Below are 20,022 nucleotides of genomic sequence, written 5' to 3' on the forward strand. Positions count from 1 at the left end.
CAATACCACCCGGTGCATGCTGTTGTACTCCTGTTGCACTCAACGCATGGACAATAATGATCTGTCTGAAGTCTGTGTTGACCTGTTTCTTTGGAGGCAAAAACAAGAAAAAGCAACAGGTGTAGCATATCAAATGAGGATCACGGAAAACATTTGGTCATGGATTCAGCACTGCAGTGTTACTCAGAACGTTCTCTGTCTTTCAACCGAAGGTTATGAAAAGCCTTGGAGCCTTAACAGCATGTCTGGCATGAGCGGGGATGCCTCTGGAGTGTCCTCCGTGTCCGCCCTGCCCTGCAGCCCACCCTGTCTAATGCAGCACCCACATTCTCCCATCCCATCCATCCTGTAGCATGGTTGAGTAGCAAGACAGTGGTCACACTCTTCCTTTGATCTTTGCTGTCAGAGTTTGCTTTACACTTTGCCTTCCTTCGCTCCTGCCTTTTTTTCTTTCTTTCTTTTTTCATTGTTCTTTTCTGGAAAACTGTATTGAAACTGTCAAATGTCCCAAGTGTTCTGCTTGGGTGTGTCATCATATACTAGACTAGAATACATTGGCATGGGTCACCTCAGTTGCAGACTAAGCACTGTTACCACGGGCTACTACCCACTCTTTACCTATGTTTACATCATTGCCTGTTGCTCTGTTGCTTTTGATCGCTCATACTCTCTGCCAGTAACTTTAATCTCATCTGCTTTTTAAAAACTTGTGAAACAAAACCATTTCATAAGATGTAACCCCTGCTAACAATATGCTGGGCATTCACAATCTATGGCTTTTAAACATATCTAAAAGGTACCATAATTGCCAGCTGTTAAGGGAACTCTTAAGTGCTTTGTACGTTGCAAAGTAGAGACGTTATACCGGTAATTTCCGAAAGTGCAACCCAGACAAGACTTAATATTATCCGAGTGGCGATTCAAACTTTGAGCATGATGTTCTGATGTCTGATGCAATATGGAGATGATGACGATTCCTATGCTACTAGTGATGGATACATCTAATGTCAACAGAACTAAAACTGTTTGTTCATTTGCATGAACTGCATGAGAAATTATGTTCAGGAAAGAAGCTAACCTGCAGTACCTGTAAGAAAAATCATTTTTCTTTCAAAAGCTTCTTCATTTTTATGCATATTGAAACAGCTTTACAACAAGAGACTCAGTCATAGCAGAGGTTTTTTTGTAGCTGCCATTCTTTGCCTTTCCCCAAATTCATATACCGATATTTATTTTCCTGTATTTATTTGACTGCGGCCTCCCAACTAAAATAGTGTGATTTAACTTGAAGTCTTTGTTATAAAGCCAACTAATGCTGTTATGAGCATAAATATTTTTTATACAAATATTTAGTGGTAGTTATGGGTTTTCAAACCGTAAAGTCTGCAGCAACTGCTCTTATTGCTGTGAAGCCTAAATTAAGGCTAGAATCATCTAGAACTACCGTGCCTTCAAACCTGGTGAGGCAAAGAGTGAGTAATAAATTGACATGAGATAACATAAGTGCTCACATTGTAGCATCAATACACTTAATATCATGCTCATAACAGTGGAACGAAAGCTTTATTATATAAGGTGCGCCTCGTACCTGTTGCATCACCATCATACCCTTAATCACAGTATGGTTATTATAGCTACAGTAAAGCGGTGATCATAGGCATCTAGCAGTTATTAGGATTTAAGTTTAGGGGATACACATATCCAAGCAAACAGCTGCAATTGACAATTTTGTATGATATAGCACAAAATGTTATTATAAGGGGGACAAAATCTGCAACTCTATACAGAGCCAAAAATATATTGACTTATGGTCTACCAGAGATGTCATGACTCCTCCTACAGTAGGTATTTAGTATGTGTGTTGATTTAACACATCAATACTGTTACACACGTAGTGATATTATCCCACTACTTATGCACAAACGTTTCAGGGCACTTTAACACATTTTAAGTTGACCAATCAGAAGTGTTCATTTCTAGAAAATATAGGTATAGTAACTCCATATAAGTTTTGTCTTTCTTTCTATTTGAGCAGGGTTTTACATTTCCAGTCATGTCTCTTGCTGTGGTAATTAATGGACACTTAAAAACCCTTGTGAAGATTTGATGTTAAGAGATGCAGGTGAATTATATGCTCATACTTAATGCAATTCAAGTGGAAAAGAGAAACGGGGAAAAAAAGGTACAATACGATACAGTATGGGATGGGATGTGGGTCTACTTGGGGAAAGGTAAATGCATGTATTTTACATTTATGCAACAGAAAAGTATTCAAATAAAATATGTAAATAAAAGTCCTTGCATGAAATAAATTTTGTACACAATGAGCGTTTAGACTCCGTTTTTATTCAACAGCACATGCATACACATCTTTCCTTTCCCACTAGCTTAAAGCTAGTGCATTCACCAGCTGTTTGGCCCTTTATAAACTACTTGTGTCCAGGTCAAAGAGGTCTTAAAAACGAGGTGACTGAGAGCATGATGCAAAGTACAAAAACGCATGACAATGACTGAACTACTGAACATTAACGTGTAAACCAGCATGTTGAGCATGTTGATTAACCTACTCCGAATCCAACCTCTGCACACAGAGTACATCTTCATCGGATGCCTTGGCTAAGCATGGGAAATACATGGTAAACGACAGGTTTACCATGAGGAACTAACGGAGCACATTTTCTTTACTCTCAAAGCTAGTGTTTCATCATTTCATCAACCGCCCGCACTTCAGAGGTACCTGTCATCGCCATCATTTCCGCCATTATACATACTTTGTGTAATAATTTGCTTTTTGTGTTATTGTTTTTTTTATATGTTTATAGAGAACCAGCGACAGCACCGGAGCAGACAACCAGCAGAATCAGTTTGTGTTATGAACCATGGTGTACCAACCACTATGTGTATGACCCATAACGGCCCACCCCCCACCTGATAGTCCTGTAGCTTTGTTGTGTGTATTACTTAGTATTTTTAAATGGGTGTGACAGTGACAACCTGTACATCACAAACTCAGCATGGATGTAGCACTGAGGAAATTTTGTTGTCAAGCCTTATGTAGCTCAGTATCTGTGACTGGTTAGCGTGTTGTAATTTGTGTGCCTATTTTTGGTGTGTGCCAGTGCTGTAAATACGCTTTTGTGTGCTCAAGTTGTGTATACCAATGTTTTTTTGAGTGATCATCAAATATCTGTGTGCTTCTGTTGAAAAAAGAAATGTTGCTCCGATTTGATCACTCCCAGCAATCACTTGTCATGTCAGCAAACTAAACAGATGAAAACAAGTCATTAACTTTGCACTGTCATGGTCACATCTGAATAACATTTTGCACTGTTTTGCACCAGTGAACTTTAACATTCTTTTGATGTTTTCAGGTATGCAAGAGAGAAAACACCCACAAAAAAAGAAAGAAATTCATACTTCAAAAAACAGCACTCTTACCTTATACCTATATCAATGAGGCATTAAAATGGCTATCTTCGCTGTTCTGAATTTGTTAAGTCGGTTAAGCAAATCCTATTTGGGGCTTATTTTATATTCAACATGATTTTAATGTTGATATATCTACAAGTGTATCTGTACTTTGAATAACAGATAGCTCAAGGTACGTTATATCATAGCTTACATAAGATTACTGGAATTATTCTGCATTTTTAACTGACAATCATATGGAATTGACATATTGCTTTTCTGCACTTTTCCTGCCAATTGGTAATGCCAAACATTCATACACATCACACTGGACAAGTGCCTCTATTATAAAAATCCCTCATACCATTCCAGTAATATAGTTTATTCAACATTGTGAGCTAATGTAATATTTTTTTTTAATTAGTAATCAGTCACATAACTAATTGAAGGGAGCCATGATCATATCATATTCAAAAAGCACAGACCCCCAAATGCATCAGTATCTGAAGGCAAGCAATGGGCATGACTGATCAAAAACTAAAAAGTCAACCATTGGTTATAAGGTAAAACTCCATATTTTGTGCAGAAAGATTTACTCCAGTGGAAAGGGACCAACTTTTTATCAAACCACTGCAAACACACTGCCAACAACCTGTTGAGATCTGCGTGCAGCCAAGTACAGCAGATCTGGATCTGCCAATAGAACTGAGCACAAATGGGGGAACTCTGTGCTGCTGGCCATTGTCCAACATGGAAATAAACAGCAGCTATTATCATGACTGGAATCAATAACTCAACAGTTAGGCGACTAATGTGTGCCGTTTAGTGAGAATTCAGAGTGTGTGTTTTGAACACCATGCATTTTGTGGTTAGTTATCTCAATAAGGTGTTCAGTGATCGTTTTGATTGGTTTGTTGTTTTGGGATTTTTTTTTTTTGTCTTTTCTGACCAATACAGTTTACAGGCTTGTACAATAAATAGTGATAAATAATAAAAACCCAGAAATGATCATTTTTCAGCGAGTGTTGATTTATTTTGTCAAACTAATCTAGCTAAAAAGAATGTCATTTAATTTTCAAAAGCATGATTTCTGTGACGTTGATGTTATATCTATAAATATAAATAATTTGCATAAATGTGATAAAATCAAATTTATATATAAAAATGCATAACATAGTTCAATGCATTGCAAACATAACATTATTGAGCCATTCTGAATCCTATTGTTTCTTATACATGTGCACATATGACAATATGACAACCTCATACAATATGAAACAAATAGCATTGCAAGAATAATAATAAATATGTGATGGACAGTAGGCAAAGATAAATACTGCGCTGAATTCGTAAATGGTAAGTCATTAGATGGCTGTGAGAATTTCAGTATCGAGTATGGATCCTTCTGAGATTGAGTGCCTCCTGACGCTCAACATCACAGCAATAAAACCCCTGACATGGGAAGATGGAGCTATAGCAGGAGTCTAGCCCATCGTTCACACAATCCATAACGGCTTTGTTCAGTGGGAAGACAAACATGGCAGGTAGACAGGACATGGCCATAGGCATGGCCATGTCCTGCAAAGCCATCCTCCAAATCATGTCCATCAAACTGACTGACGGGCTGGTCAGGGAAATGATGGCCTCTGTCCACATGAGCCATAACTCAACCTGTAGCCAAACCCCAGAACAATATTTATGACCATTACAGTTTGAACAGGGCTGCTCAAGAAGCTCAGATAGCTTATCAGAAGGTGAAAGTTATACTCAAAGGCACTTCAAACCTTAGCTTAAAGTTGAACTGAACCTGTTAGTCGCGTGCGTCAGAGTCCGTTTCAGACTGAAAACATAACTTGTCTGAGATGACATGGTTGAGAGGCGGGTCACAGTAGCTTGTCGATGATTTTATTTGACAATTCTGGGGACTGGATTGGGTTTTGGTCAATCCTGGCGTGTTCCGCCTCCAAATCCAGTGGGATTCAGCGTGTTGTGGTGCTCTCCTCGGGAAGAGCCTGCTGACGCGAGGTTAGTGGCTGAGTGGAGCTCAGCGAGCTGCAGGCAGCCAGCTGCCGGAGCGGAGAGTACAGCCCGTCGGCCTGGAATCTCTGAGGTGCGCGCCACTATCGCTATTGCAGTAAATAATATTCCTGGAATGCGAGTTTTAACGAGCCAGTTACATTTATTTGCATTCTTAGACATTACCGTTTGATTTAGTTTGCATAATTGGCCAAGTTAGTAGTTAGTTTATCGGCTAGAAATTCTGCCAGATGACAGGCACTAGGCGCCATTTTCCCTCTCATTTGGAATAGAAAATTGTCGTGATATGATTGGTTGAAATGGGGTAGAGATTTGATAGTACTAGTTGACGTCAGCAAACTGTAGATTACTGTTATGAATGAAATCTTGAAAAATGAACTTTTGATGTGAAAAAGTGTGAAAAACTCGATTTTTGTGATTTCGTTTGGCATACATTATTAAATAGGTGCACTGAATACCCAGGTGTTTGAACTAAAATAAAAGAGAAGTCATTTTTGGGTTCAGCTCGACTTTAAACTTACAGCGTTCATGTGGAGCATGTGGATTTTACTAAGTGCGATGACGCGCTTTGAAATCGTTCAGAAATGCATTCGTTCACACACACATTCACACGTTCAAAATAAACTTCTCGCCTCTCTGACAGTCACATGGTTAACAAATGCACGATGCTCTCCTGCTCCAAAGTTACCGAAGTGTTTTTGCTGCAGAGTTTCGTCATCGATCAGCCGTCGCTCACTGCACACACTGCCAGAGAGTGACCGGCTCCGCAGCCAATCAGGTGAGGTCTGAGCCCTGAGACGCGCCGCGGCCGGACGACGTCGGCCTGTGAACCGTCTCCACACATGCCGTGTTCGTTCCAGCCCCACGAGAAGAGACAGCCCCCTGAAACAGAGAGGCATTGGTCAGTGGAGCCTGCAGTATAGAGGAGACAGTATACTGTAGCTGCAGCACTGTACCGTGTCTGCTAAGATAGCAGCGTATAGACAAAAGGTAGGGTGACAAAAACAACAACCTCTAAACAGGCTGCATGCAATCACACGTACACGTTGTGTTCCTAACACTGACTCTCAGCCAGCAGCAGCAACGCCTGCCTGCTCTTCACAGCTGGTGAGCTGCTTGTTGGTGGGTGTGGTCAGGTCTGCATCACCGAGGAGACACGTGCCATGGCAACACAGTTACCTAATGGGTTCCATCGCCATGGCAACTGAAGCCAGCTTTGCTTCCTCAAGGGTAACGCATCTTCACGCTATCACACCATCCCACAGTTGTCTTTGTTTTATGCCGTCGTCTTTTCATTGATTTCATCGAAGGCATCATTTCATTCTGTCTTGTCTTCGTTCGAGCTCCCCTCTGAAATCAGCGCGGTATCAAAAGCTCTGGGCTTTTCGCCGACAGACGCGTATGCTTTCGCCACTTACCAGACCGAGATGACACGCCAGCGGCTTATGTCGGCGTGACATTCTGCCAGCCCTGGCTTTATATGCATTACATGCACAGACACACAGACACACAGACACAGACACAGACACAGACACAGACACAGACACACACACACACACACACAGGCCCAGTCTTTACAAACAAACAAACAAAAAAGTATTTGGAATTGGAATGTAATGCCTTTATGAAAATGACTCTATAGAGGGTATGCATGTGATGTCACAGAGGCAGAAGTCACTGTGGGGTCACGCCCACTGAGTCACAGCAAGACTGAGCTTGAATGCAGTAATCAGCCTAGATAACTGACACCTGCTGCTCAGGGAGGAATTTGACACTCATTTTGACACTCATTCCTGATTGAGGGGGCGTGTTCCAGTGGGTGTGCATACCCTCTATAAACATCCTGGTTCCCATTGGGAAATGAACTTTATGTACCGAGGTCTTTTGTCTGTGGTGAAAAGGAAAAAAGGCTTGTTTTGGTGCTGATGACTCTGAGCTTCATTCACTGACTGTTATACAGCACAGTGTTGCCATGGCAACAAAGTGCCTGCACAATATTACTGTACAACAAAAGTGTGAATATTGAGACAGTCGCACCAAAAGCCGTTTCCCCGTCAACAGAAGCACTCTGTGGCTCCTACATGCCTACATGCCACAGTTTAAAATGTCACGCCTGATTAACAATACTACATGATTTGCAGGAGGTACCGTTTCACACGTGTCCCCTGACTTACACCATCGCCTCCAGTACAGGTGGAATAAGATCTGATCCAAGACCTTTCCCATTATAACAATGGGGAACCAGCTCACGTTCAAAGTGTGGAAAAAGAACTTCCTCAAGGTTGGACGGCCAGTTGAACTTCATAGGTGAGCAGCACTTCCTCAGGTGTGTAAATAAAGTGAGGGTTGAGCGGGCGGCAGCAACAGATATCTTCCCACAAGCATCGTGCAATGCTCTCTCCCTCCCTTTCTGTCTGACCTACTTCTGCAAACCGAAATAGCAGCACTCAGGTCTCTGCTTCCAACAGTGTTTTGCTATTTGATTGCTCCTGCCACCATGCTGGAGACAGGAGGTGAGGAGGAGGAGAGCATGGCAGATGAGCAACATGCAAGTCAGGAGGTTCACACTGCTCCTGCTTCCTCATCCCTTAAACAGAGGGGAACGCACAGCGCCTTGTGAGAGTTGTCATTGTGAGGGACGGAGTCTGCATCGGTAATTTCCCCAAATGGAACGGCATACCCGGTAAAGTGGTTAAACTGGTCAGGACACTGGAAGTTGACCGCCAGTTGCTTGTAGCAATCTCCAGCAACTCTGCTCTAATGGGACCCCGTGCTCCTCCAAAACATCTTTCAATCTCCTCCTACGCCATTCGTACTGACGCTGATGTCGGAAAAACTGGGTCAGCGTTCAAAATTTAATGCAAGAGATTTGACTTCCAAAATGTTTTGAGAGTGCTAGCCGATGAATATGGAAATTAAAACCAGGAGAACAAAAGGACTTTTGGCAAGCCTAGATAGCAAAGAGTGCAACCTGATCTCTTTGGAAATCTGAACAATAATCACAAATACTCAAACATGTCAGTGTTTGGTTAATATTATTTTACAGGTGTGTGTGTGACCGCACTTGGCTGTGCTCTGTTCTTATGTGGATAAAGGAAGACTGCTCTCCAAACACTCAACCGGAAAAGCATGCCTATAAATATGTGTGTGTGGTTAATTCAGCTCTTTTACAGGCCTGCTTGGGTAATTGCTTCCCTGAATGATACCCATCTCACTGGGCTGTAATTACTTCCTGAAGCAAAGGCCACAGAGCAATGAGCTGACCTCACAACTCCTCATAAGCATCACCGGGAGCACCAGAAGGATTAATATTTCACACAGATGTTAAACTGTCAAGTATTAAGACAGGTCCCTTGCTAAATATTATGGTATAGTAAGGAGGGCAAGGTAAAATAGTTTGGCCTGACGTCTGGGTATTCCCAAGCTATTTAGCTACTCAGAGTCAAGCAGGGCCAAAAATGCTGTCTCTTGTTTCAGTCACTTCCACTTACTGAATGTTTCTGCTCCATTTCCCAGAAAGCTCTCCCTCTCTATGTAGCTTTCCAGTGCTGTTACATCACAATGTCACACACACACATACAGAGAAAACAGAGTTGAAAAGGGCAAGAGAAAGCAAGATCTGGAAAAAGTACGCAAGGAGGTTTTTAGATAGGAAAAACCTATTCACTCACCTACAATGGCAAGGTTATGTTCAGATCCGCAGGCAATCTGGAAACAAAATTAAATTGAATAAAGGCGTTAAAAAAAGGATTATGCTGAAATCAGACAGCCCCAGTTCAAGAATAACTATTTCTCAAGCCACACAGATACCATGATACTGATGACCTCTCAATCTGCCCTGCTCTCAAACTGAAATACATAGTGACGTGACTGGATATAGTCATCCAGCTTTTATCCAACTGATATTAGTCACACGAGTGCAGCAGCAAGCGCAAACTATATTGACGATGATATCAAATGGTGCAGCAGAAAACAGCTCGGTCGATCACGGTGTCCTGAGGACTTCATGCAAACTATCTCAGCATGGCTGTGTGTGTGTGTGTGTGTGTGTGTGTGTGTGTGTGTGTGCCCTTCCGTTACTGACCAAAACCTTTAACAATGTAATGCCTTTTACAGGGGCAACTTTTTCCACAACTGTTAAAGAAAGGCCAGCTGGAGGCAGCTGGATTCACACGAGATCATGATCACATGACAATGACAAATCCATCTTGCCACGCTCCCACTCTATTGGTTTGAATCCGAACCACCAGTGGTTCACACCAATCAGTGTCCTATGAGGCAGCTACAGAAGGCGGGTTTTGGTGTGATGCCAGCGAGCGAGCCCCCTGATAGACGGATGGTTCATCCAATCACCTACCAGGTATTTTTTTTAAAGTGCCTGCCCTTTGAAACGGTTTCCTGAGTGACTCGTTTCCCAGATGGTTATGGGATGGTTGAAAGTAAACCATTTGGCAGCCTCAGCCCTCAGGTTAGAATTATTGGAGGTCAAATTTAAATCTCATGCTGAAATCTCTTAAGCTCAAATAAGAGTAAAACCACTAAGACAGAATCCTCTCTATATGACGCTCTAGATTGCCATGGCTTTCTTACCAGCAATAAAAGTCATTGGATTTTATAGCCTAGCTAATAGCCTATAGCTCCCTTCATAATTTTGATATGGCAAGCAGCTGTGGCAAGCCGTGAATAGATAACCCATCGATTTCTGAACCACTGGTGGCAGGTCATCATTTATTACGCCAGCAATCCTCATAGCCTCATAAAATGTGACAGTTGACTAAATATTGACTCTGTGGGTGAGTCTGTGTGTGCTGTGTGTCAGGAGAACTAACAGGATGGGGTGGGTTGAGACAGAGATTCATAGTCCACTCGGACAATACATCTTGCCTTCCACTTTACGTGACTGTGCCTCCATATATGCCCGCGCTGCAGCAATGATCTTTATTGGGTCTTGCCCTTGCCTGTCCCTGACATGTGCTTTATTGGCAAGGATCTCCTACCTCCCCGCTGCCATTTAGACTAGAGGTTAACTGCAGCAATCCCGTGCTACTCCCTCATGATCGCTCCAACGGGAGACGAGACCTCTGCCTCGACTAAAAGCAAGTGCTTCTCCCTCTAGGGGAAGATAAGGTAATGGCAGGGCGTGTGTGCTTTTACACACTATATAGCGATGCAAATCATTAAGAGCCCACTCTCGATAAGCCTGGCTAAGCGGCGGCACTGTCTGCTCCTCCTCACACAAAACAGCCTTCAGCTACAGTTTTCAGTGTTTTGCGGTTATATGTGTCTGCTGCCCCTTACTGGACTGAGGCAGAAATGTACAGCTAAAAATAAGGACAGTGGTGGGGGGTGAAGAGGTGAGGCTGCCAAAATACAGGGAAGGAGAAATCCCTGCCGTACTTTCTGCAGTACATCATCAATACTACTGTCAGGGCTGTCAACTAAATAAATACAAATAAAAACATTCAGGGATGTAAACTCATGGAGGGAAAAAGGTGAGATACCAGGCCAGACACAGAATCACTCAAATTCAATTACTTCATTGTCCTGTTTTGGCATCAGAAAGGTGACTGTCGCCTAAAGGTGACTAATGTGCATCCCTGAGCATTACAGCGGGTGCTGCCTGGGCACTGAATGCACTGCATGACGACGGACAGGAGTCACACGTCACTTTCATTGATTGAAAATGAAATGTTGGTCAAGCTGAAACAAACAAATAATTCAACAACAACCCGTGTGGGTAAGGATGGCAGAGAGTTCACAACCCAACTCGGCCGCAGACAGAGTGATTTGGACTCCAAGCAATCTAAAAAGTTTGGAAATACTTTGGATTTTGGTCAGCAGATGGCGATTATTATTTCCCGTTTCATGTCAAGGAAAAGATCGTTGTTGTTCCATGTTTAGCACAGCACAGCTTGCTTCAATTAATAGCCCAGGCTTGTATTTGCTTCAATCAATGAATATAACCCAGCCTATATTTGGGACAGGAGTCAGGGATCTTTAAGTCGCAAAAAAGTCTTGCTCAGCAAATTAAACCAAATTAACCATTTAAACCAGTATGAATATCACCTAACCTGTATTAAAAAAATCAGACTATGGAATAACATATCAATTAGGAATCATTCATTTGATCCGCTCTGAGGGATAGCGCGTTCTCAGTTCTCACTTTTGCACCAACCACGGCGCAGAGAGAGAGAAAGAGAGAGAGAGAGAGAGAGAGAGAGAGAGAGAGAGAGAGAGAGAGAGAGAGATGGTCTACAGTATTTAAATGAAGTTTTACAGTATAGGTCAGGAGGACATTATTTTATTTATTTATTTTGTAATGTGTGTAGGTTGTATTGGTTTGCCCTCTTATGGACATAATGCGCAAAAATAGATATTTGAATATGTGTTTTTTGTAGAAGGAATAATCAAACATTTTTGGCCAATTCTGACAACATACTACCAATATTTTAATAATATAGTAAATAGTTTGTCAGGCCATAACCATAAATAACCACTTCATTCTTAATTAAGCAGGCGGGATAAAGAAATCTTATATGAAATAGACGACAATAGGTAAACATGTTTTGTAGGCTTTGAAGTTATTCAATCAGCAGAAGTGTGAAACACTGAGTGAAAAGCTTACCTGTGTTGCTCCACAAAGAAGCTTCACCTCAGCAGGGAGACACGCCTCCTGCCGGCCAGCTTCTACCAACACACCAGTCGACTGTTGCTCTGGATTTGGGCTGGTCGCTGCTGCTCTGCCCAGCTGTCCGTAATTCCCTCTGCCCCATGTGAACACTCTGCCACTCTCTGAAATGGATCATCGTGTTCAGCATCTGTCCTACGAATCCTGTTGGAACTACTCTGCATCAATCGGCGACATACAATACTTGTGCATGATCATGTCTCACCTGTTTTGGCGACGATGTGTGTCCAGCCACTCCACACGTGCGTGACTCTCTCTCCATCCAGGAGTGAGCGCTTGACAAGGGTGGGAGCGGAGGAGAAGGCCTCTGTGCTGGTCAGCTGGCCATGCTTATTGCTTCCCCACAGGAACAAATCACCCCCTCCTGCACATACAGTACCACAAGACGACAGCAACATTACTCTTCGTCCAGCAGTGGCAGCAGAAGAAAGGGAGAGCAATTATTGATTAGTATCGGTCAAGGCACAAAGTAGGCCCGACATGATGTATGACTGTGCCTAAATGCTGCGTTCACACACCACATTGGAAGAAGGGAAAGAATAGGATGACTTGTTGGATCGCTCACATCCAAAAAGATACTGCTCGCTTTTTGTAAGTAGATGATTTCATCGGTGTAAATATAAGTGATACATTTGATCTTTATTGCCTAGTACTGCCAGCATCAGTGGCAGGTAATCGCCATGTTTGCAGCCTATGTTGACAGACTTGTGTGACGCAAACGTGACGTCAGAGCCTACAAGCGATTTTCACATGTCCAACTGACAAATTCCATTAGCAGGTTGAGGTGAATGCATTTTATGCTGTTTTTTCCTCAGCAGGCATCCTCATATTTACGGCAAATGATATGATGTGAACGCAGCATAACGACGGTCATATCTGATGATGTCATCATACCTGTAAGGCACACACAGTGTACGGCACCTGCAGCTACTATGCGTGATGTCACATGATCCAGACCTGCAACATGAGCACAGTTTTGGGCCAAATCAAAAAATACAGGTATTAGCAAGACATTGACTTCAATCAGCCTAAGGCCTATACAGCTTTGTTTTCTATTCAACATCTGTCTGCACAGTGTTGAGGTGGGAGTCTGAGTAAACATATGTCTGCACAGTGTTGAGGTGGGAGTCTGAGTAAACATCTGGCTGCAGTGTTGAGGTGGGAGTCTGAGTAAACATCTGGCTGCACAGTGTTGAGGTGGGAGTCTGAGTAAACATATGTCTGCACAGTGTTGAGGTGGGAGTCTGAGTAAACATATGTCTGCACAGTGTTGAGGTGGGAGTCTGAGTAAACATCTGTCTGCACAGTGTTGAGGTGGGAGTCTGAGTAAACATCTGGCTGCACAGTGTTGAGGTGGGAGTCTGAGTAAACATATGTCTGCACAGTGTTGAGGTGGGAGTCTGAGTAAACATCTGTCTGCAGTGTTGAGGTGGGAGTCTGAGTAAACATATGTCTGCACAGTGTTGAGGTGGGAGTCTGAGTAAATATCTGTCTGCACAATGTTGAGGTGGGAGTCTGAGTAAACATCTGTCTGCAGTGTTGAGGTGGGAGTCTGAGTAAACATCTGTCTGCAGTGTTGAGGTGGGAGTCTGAGTAAACATATGTCTGCACAGTGTTGAGGTGGGAGTCTGAGTAAACATATGTCTGCACAGTGTTGAGGTGGGAGTCTGAGTAAACATCTGTCTGCAGTGTTGAGGTGGGAGTCTGAGTAAACATATGTCTGCACAGTGTTGAGGTGGGAGTCTGAGTAAACATCTGGCTGCAGTGTTGAGGTGGGAGTCTGAGTAAACATCTGGCTGCAGTGTTGAGGTGGGAGTCTGAGTAAACATCTGTCTGCACAGTGTTGAGGTGGGAGTCTGAGTAAACATCTGTCTGCACAGTGTTGAGGTGGGAGTCTGAGTAAACATATGTCTGCAGTGTTGAGGTGGGAGTCTGAGTAAACATCTGGCTGCAGTGTTGAGGTGGGAGTCTGAGTAAACATATGTCTGCAGTGTTGAGGTGGGAGTCTGAGTAAACATCTGGCTGCAGTGTTGAGGTGGGAGTCTGAGTAAACATATGTCTGCAGTGTTGAGGTGGGAGTCTGAGTAAACATCTGTCTGCACAGTGTTGAGGTGGGAGTCTGAGTAAACATCTGGCTGCAGTGTTGAGGTGGGAGTCTGAGTAAACATCTGTCTGCACAGTGTTGAGGTGGGAGTCTGAGTAAACATCTGGCTGCACAGTGTTGAGGTGGGAGTCTGAGTAAACATCTGGCTGCACAGTGTTGAGGTGGAGTCTGAGTAAACATCTGGCTGCAGTGTTGAGGTGGGAGTCTGAGTAAACATCTGGCTGCAGTGTTGAGGTGGGAGTCTGAGTAAACATCTGTCTGCAGTGTTGAGGTGGGAGTCTGAGTAAACATATGTCTGCAGTGTTGAGGTGGGAGTCTGAGTAAACATCTGGCTGCAGTGTTGAGGTGGGAGTCTGAGTAAACATCTGGCTGCACAGTGTTGAGGTGGGAGTCTGAGTAAACATCTGTCTGCAGTGTTGAGGTGGGAGTCTGAGTAAACATCTGTCTGCAGTGTTGAGGTGGGAGTCTGAGTAAACATCTGGCTGCAGTGTTGAGGTGGGAGTCTGAGTAAACATCTGTCTGCAGTGTTGAGGTGGGAGTCTGAGTAAACATCTGGCTGCAGTGTTGAGGTGGGAGTCTGAGTAAACATCTGGCTGCAGTGTTGAGGTGGGAGTCTGAGTAAACATATGTCTGCAGTGTTGAGGTGGGAGTCTGAGTAAACATCTGGCTGCAGTGTTGAGGTGGGAGTCTGAGTAAACATCTGTCTGCAGTGTTGAGGTGGGAGTCTGAGTAAACATCTGTCTGCACAGTGTTGAGGTGGGAGTCTGAGTAAACATCTGTCTGCACAGTGTTGAGGTGGGAGTCTGAGTTACCTGGTACCAGAGAGGGGACCTTAGAGCTGAGGTGTGCAGGGACGGGCTGTGGACGGAGCGCTCTCTTGGCGTGGCTGGAGAGACCTGTACCCCACTGGTACACACAGCCTGAGTCTTCAGCAAAAACACAAACAAGACTAGGTCAAAGCCTCATATATGGCTGGATCATGTTCCGGCCAACCAATGGTGTAACTTCGTCAGTCAGTCAGTCAGTGACAGACATTCACGTTCATAGGGCTGGCCGTGCACTTGCGGACTAGCCAAAAAAAGGTTTTGTGGTTTGACTGCCGAATGAAAACAGACAGAGAGATGGTTTTGGTTTACAATGCAAGCTTACCAGTGACAGCTAGTGAGTGTCTAAGCCCTGCTGCTACGCTGACCACTCGCTCCTTCAGACTCTGAGGAGGAAAAACGCCACAATGACATCTGCTTCAAAGACACTGATCATATGAAGAAGTCTTGTTTGAAGTAGTATAAAAGGTATTATTATTACACACATTAAGTGTTGTTTGAAGTAGTAATAAAAGGTATTTATTACACACATTACAGAGGCAAATAATCAAAATCGTAGCTATATTGTAATGCATTCCATAAAAACGTAGTCTGTCTGCACTCACCTCAACAACCAGTAGATGTGTAGAGTGTGTGATTGTCTCTCCCACACCCAGCTGTCCAAAGGCATTGGAGCCACATGCCAGTACTTGACCACAATCTGTCAGTGTGGAAAACAAACAAAGCATTTCCGACTGCAAATATTAATCTTAATCTAAATCAGAACACTGATATGTTAAGATTATTAAAACACACTGAAATATCAACCTTTTTTTATTAAGTGAAATTATTGAGTTTTATGCCCTGGTCTGCCCATTTGCAGTTCTAAACTTTATTTAAATCAAGCTGGTGATAACCGACTTTTTCCACACTTTAAAAATAACTTTAGTAATCCAGCAATTTGCTGTGTCAGTGATCTTGCATATCAAAACTTAAATGCAGCTCACATCTCAATAGTTGAAAGTATTGTTGTCTTACAAAGTCCTGAAAGCAATGTTAGCGAGATGTGCTGAAAGTGCTTGAAAGTGAAACAAGCAAAAGCATTCCACCTACTAGTACTAGGGCTGGGTTACAGCAGGGGTCATGTGGGCAGGTCCCAGTTCTCTCACCTTAGCTCCCAGTTGAGGATAGAGCGTGTCTAAACCAACGTGGCGGTCCATACTAGGATTTTAAATGGCAGCAGAGTCCCTAGCTACTTTGACAATTATTTTAAGAAGACAGAAGAAGTCCATAACCACAACACTAGCTAGGGTGGCAAACCTGAACCTTTATAGATTCAGAACCATGATGGCAAGGACTCTTTTATTTATGCTCGTGCCTCAGAGTGGAATAAACTGCCTCTTGAAACCAAGAAAGCGCAGAACCAACAGGTTTTTAAGAAATGTATCAAACAGGTGTTATTAGATAACATCCCCAAATAAGGACATCCACTTTTTTTTTTACTTACTTTGAATTGGGTGTAAATAAACAAAAATTTAAGGTATTTATCTTTTTATCTTTTAGCATAATTATCCAACTCTGTATTGCTCATTTGTATATATTAATAGATTGCTGTGTTAATTTGTAATGATGTTGATTTAAGTCACCCGCCTCTTTGTATAATGACTGTAACCACCTTGAGAGCGGGGTTGGACTGATGGCCCACCAGGGACCATGATGGAAATAAGTCCTGTACTTTATCGTGCTATCCATGACAATGTCATTTATATGGTTTTTACCACTGTATTTGACTTTTGTTAAATAAACCCACCAAACCAATATCGCACATGACTTTCTACTATCAAACTTCTGATCCACTGGGAGATCTGAAATATTTCTGAACCTAGCTGCTCACCAGTGAGAAGAAGAGTGAAGTCCCAACCACAGGAAACATTTGTGACCCTCTGACTCAGGTGAGGACAGCGGTGAAGCATGGAGACGTCTGTGGTGTGGCCAAGTCCCAGCTGTCCTCTGTGATTCTGTCCACACACAAACACCTCCCCATTCTCTGTGGAGTACAAAACCCAGCACATAAATCACACAACTCATACACCAGGGGTAGAAAAACGACTACATTCTATTCAAGTAGAAGTAGTTGCCATGCCTATGCTATGCTGACATTTTACTCAAGCAGAGGTAAAAACACTAGTAGTGTAGCAATCTTATCTACTTGTGTAAAAGTAAAGAGTACATTTTCTTTCAAATGTACCCTACCAAAGAAAATAATGTGTTATATGTGATCCATACAATTCTAAAAGGCCTTATTTGGGGGGGGGGGCACTACAAAATAAAGTAAACCCACAATTCTCTTCTGACTAACTGTTCACTGTGTGAATAGCTCAATTGTTTGCAAATTTATCCATGGCGCTGGCCAGTTTCTGATGCAATGCTGCCTTGAATGCTTATGTAAAGCCTAGAAAACGTGTAATCTGTGAAGAATGTTATCTAAAATGTAACAATAACTTATTCGCCCAGGAGGGGGAGCCCATGTCTCTCTACTAGACTTTATAACTTGGTGTCCAAACAAAGCATATATCTTCCATTACTATCTAGAATAGATGCTTGAAATCCCATCGTCTCTGTCCAATGTTCATTATTCAACAAAGTTACCACAGACAGATACAGTGATGAAGTGACAGTGCGGCATGGGAACCTACTACAGTACCGGTGACAGCCACGGAATGCCCGCCGCCTCCACCGACAACCCGGACCGCTGTGTGACGAAGAGCTGCGGTGTCCGACAGCCTGGGCACCGACAGGTCCTCCACATGTCCTTGTCCCAGCTGGCCGTAGCTGTTGGCTCCCTGTATGTTCACAAATTTACATGTAACGCTACATGCGAACACTGTTTATGTTCAGTTTGCTCATGTTTAGCGTTACGTAGCTATTAGTTTGTTGTCGTTGCATAACAGTCGCTCGCTGGATAGCAAAACGCTAAAGTGAAGTTAAAGTTGCACGTGAACTGTCACTCTCCTGGCCGACACAGTTCGGGTGCTAGGTGACGAGTATTTGAGAAGAACTACACTCATAAACTAATAACACATTCAGTTATCATGTTATGTAGTAAACTCACCCACGCGTGTAAAGAAAACTCTGTCTGGGGACTCGTTTCCATTTCGTTACCTCGCCTGATAACAGAGGTAGAGCATCTCTGCTGCTGCCTACTGGGCTGATATAGCCACACTGACCTGATACTGATAGCTAGCGTAGCTGTCTAAACTTGGATTTATTAAAATAAGAAAGAATGGCTTCAATAGTATCGCTGTACGGCAGTGTCGTGAACAACTACTTCTTCTTTTTCCTCTTCTTCTTCTTTTGATTTGATTGGAGGTTGGCAACCAGCTTAGGGGTGCATTACCGCCACCTACCAGACTGGAGTGGGGAACATTAGATTGGCAGAAAAATAAATATTAATCAAAAAGAGGGGGGGGGGGGGGGGGAGGCTAAGATTTAAATCCTCACAATTAATCCAGTTTCTTTCAAATACTTAATTAATTGATTGTATACTCCTCTTGCTGCATTTCCAAGTAAGGTCCCTACAGTGAAGCTTAGCTTATCTTTCTGGATTGCTGACTTCAGTTCCTTCCTCTCCTCATCATATCCCTTACATTCTAGCAGCACGTGCTGAACAGATTCATGATTGCTGCAGTGTGCACAACTACCAGTTGGGTGTTTTCCTATAATACTGTGTTACTCAGTGTTACTCAGTCCAGTGTGCCCTATCCTGAGACAGGTAATAACTGTATCTTCTTTCCAGTTCCTGTCCAGCCTACTTCCTACTCCAACCTTCTTCTGAATGTTATAATAAAGATGTCTTCCTGTTTCATTTATGTCCCAGTATTCTTGCCATACTTTCTGCATGTGTGATTTACTTTCCCTCAGCTTTACTTTAGCGGAATATCCTTATTGTTTGTGACTTAAGTGATTGCTTAGCTAATATATCAGCATCCTCATTTCCTTCTACTCCTTCATGGGCAGGAACCCAAACAAAGCTAACAGTCAGATCCATATTGTACAGTTTGTATATAAGATGATGAATCTTAAAAACAAGATCTTGGCTGCATGCATGACTGAACTAATACTTAAAAGTGCTGCCCAGCTGTCAGAAGCAATTAATGCATTATTTTTCCTGTTCTCTTCCAACCATTTCAAAGCTGTCAGAATTGCTAAGAGCTCCACTGTGTATACTGATAAGTTATGTGTGGTTCTTTTATTAATCGCCACCTCATATTATGGGATAAAAACTGCAGCTCCTATACGTCCAGTCTCAGGGTCTTTTGAACCATCTGTAAATAGTGTCGTGAACTTGAAGCAGTTGCTCCCTTTGCCCAGGAGTTTTTTTTTTAATCCCTATAGGATGGTGACGGCATGGTCCGGTTTAGGCATGAGGAGTGATGATTGGTTAAGGTTATGGTAAAATATTAGGATAAGCCAATTAAGGCAGAGTAGGGCGGGTCATGCCTTTGCCGTCCTAGGGAAAGAAAAAATAATTGTGCCAAGGAGGTTGTTTTCGCACCCACCCCCCACCCCCACCCCGTAGGCTAGTGGTTCTCAAAGTGAGGTCTTTGAGGGGTTCCAGGAGGTCCCCAACCAAAGTAATTTATTTTTACTAGAATTCCAACCATAAGAGAATCACAGAATGTATTATGACTATTTTGGACCTGGATTTCATACACTTTATGTAATAAAACATCTAAAAGTGTGATAACTCTCCCACCTTGTCTTGTAGGAACCTGGTGTTGGGAACCCAATCAGCCTAACGACCCCAACACCAGGCTCCTGCAAGACAGGGCCAGGAGAGGCACAAAAGCTAAAATCTTATCAGATGGGCCGGGGACACTGGGACAAAATCTTATCAAATGAGGGTCCGTGGTCTAATTTGTGTTAGTTTAGGGGTCCTTGACATGAAGAAGTTTGAGAACCACTGTGCTAGTTTGTCTATC

General features: G+C 42.9%; 2 protein-coding genes across 3 annotated transcripts in view; one reads left to right on the plus strand and one right to left on the minus strand.

Moving 5' to 3' along the window:
• kcnc1b (potassium voltage-gated channel, Shaw-related subfamily, member 1b) overlaps nucleotides 1–3,386 on the plus strand; it is a gene marked incomplete at both ends in the record, with an annotated part of 10,607 nt that extends 7,221 nt beyond the window's left edge. Inside the window, one exon of one of the 2 annotated variants that reach the window (XM_083655097.1) lies at nucleotides 2,823–3,386. In XM_083655097.1, the coding sequence (XP_083511223.1) occupies nucleotides 2,823–2,932 (110 nt within the window). Of the gene's footprint in view, nucleotides 1–212; nucleotides 353–2,822 lie in introns of those variants that run through there. The other variant, XM_083655098.1, reaches the window with a different exon arrangement.
• Nucleotides 3,387–3,864: 478 nt separating this feature from the next.
• Nucleotides 3,865–18,255, minus strand: sergef (secretion regulating guanine nucleotide exchange factor). Its single transcript, XM_083655099.1, has 11 exons — nucleotides 18,153–18,255; nucleotides 17,745–17,883; nucleotides 16,935–17,087; nucleotides 15,667–15,761; nucleotides 15,387–15,447; nucleotides 15,050–15,163; nucleotides 13,028–13,090; nucleotides 12,339–12,497; nucleotides 12,071–12,237; nucleotides 9,117–9,153; nucleotides 3,865–6,327 (listed from the first exon to the last, which is right to left on the minus strand). The coding sequence occupies exons 1-11, from the start codon at nucleotides 18,192–18,194 to the stop codon at nucleotides 6,167–6,169; spliced, it is 1,191 nt and encodes a 396-aa protein (XP_083511225.1). The 5' UTR covers nucleotides 18,195–18,255; the 3' UTR covers nucleotides 3,865–6,166.
• Between the last annotated feature and the right edge of the window lie 1,767 nt (nucleotides 18,256–20,022).

Source organism: Poromitra crassiceps, assembly GCF_964638095.1.
Source record: "Poromitra crassiceps genome assembly, chromosome: 18".
Classification (NCBI taxonomy): Eukaryota; Metazoa; Chordata; class Actinopteri; order Beryciformes; family Melamphaidae; genus Poromitra; species Poromitra crassiceps.

What these genes read in the sequence shown, in the direction of transcription:
- sergef (XM_083655099.1), bottom strand. Translation starts at nt 18,194, where the DNA reads ATGGAAACGAGTCCCCAGACAGAGTTTTCTTTACACGCGTGG. An exon ending in GCATTCCGTGGCTGTCACCG is followed by an intron (nt 17,088 to 17,744) that starts GTACTGTAGTAG and finishes TGTACTCCACAG; the next exon opens with AGAATGGGGAGGTGTTTGTG. An exon ending in TTCTTTGTGGAGCAACACAG is followed by an intron (nt 9,154 to 12,070) that starts GTAAGCTTTTCA and finishes TTTTGTTTCCAG; the next exon opens with ATTGCCTGCGGATCTGAACA.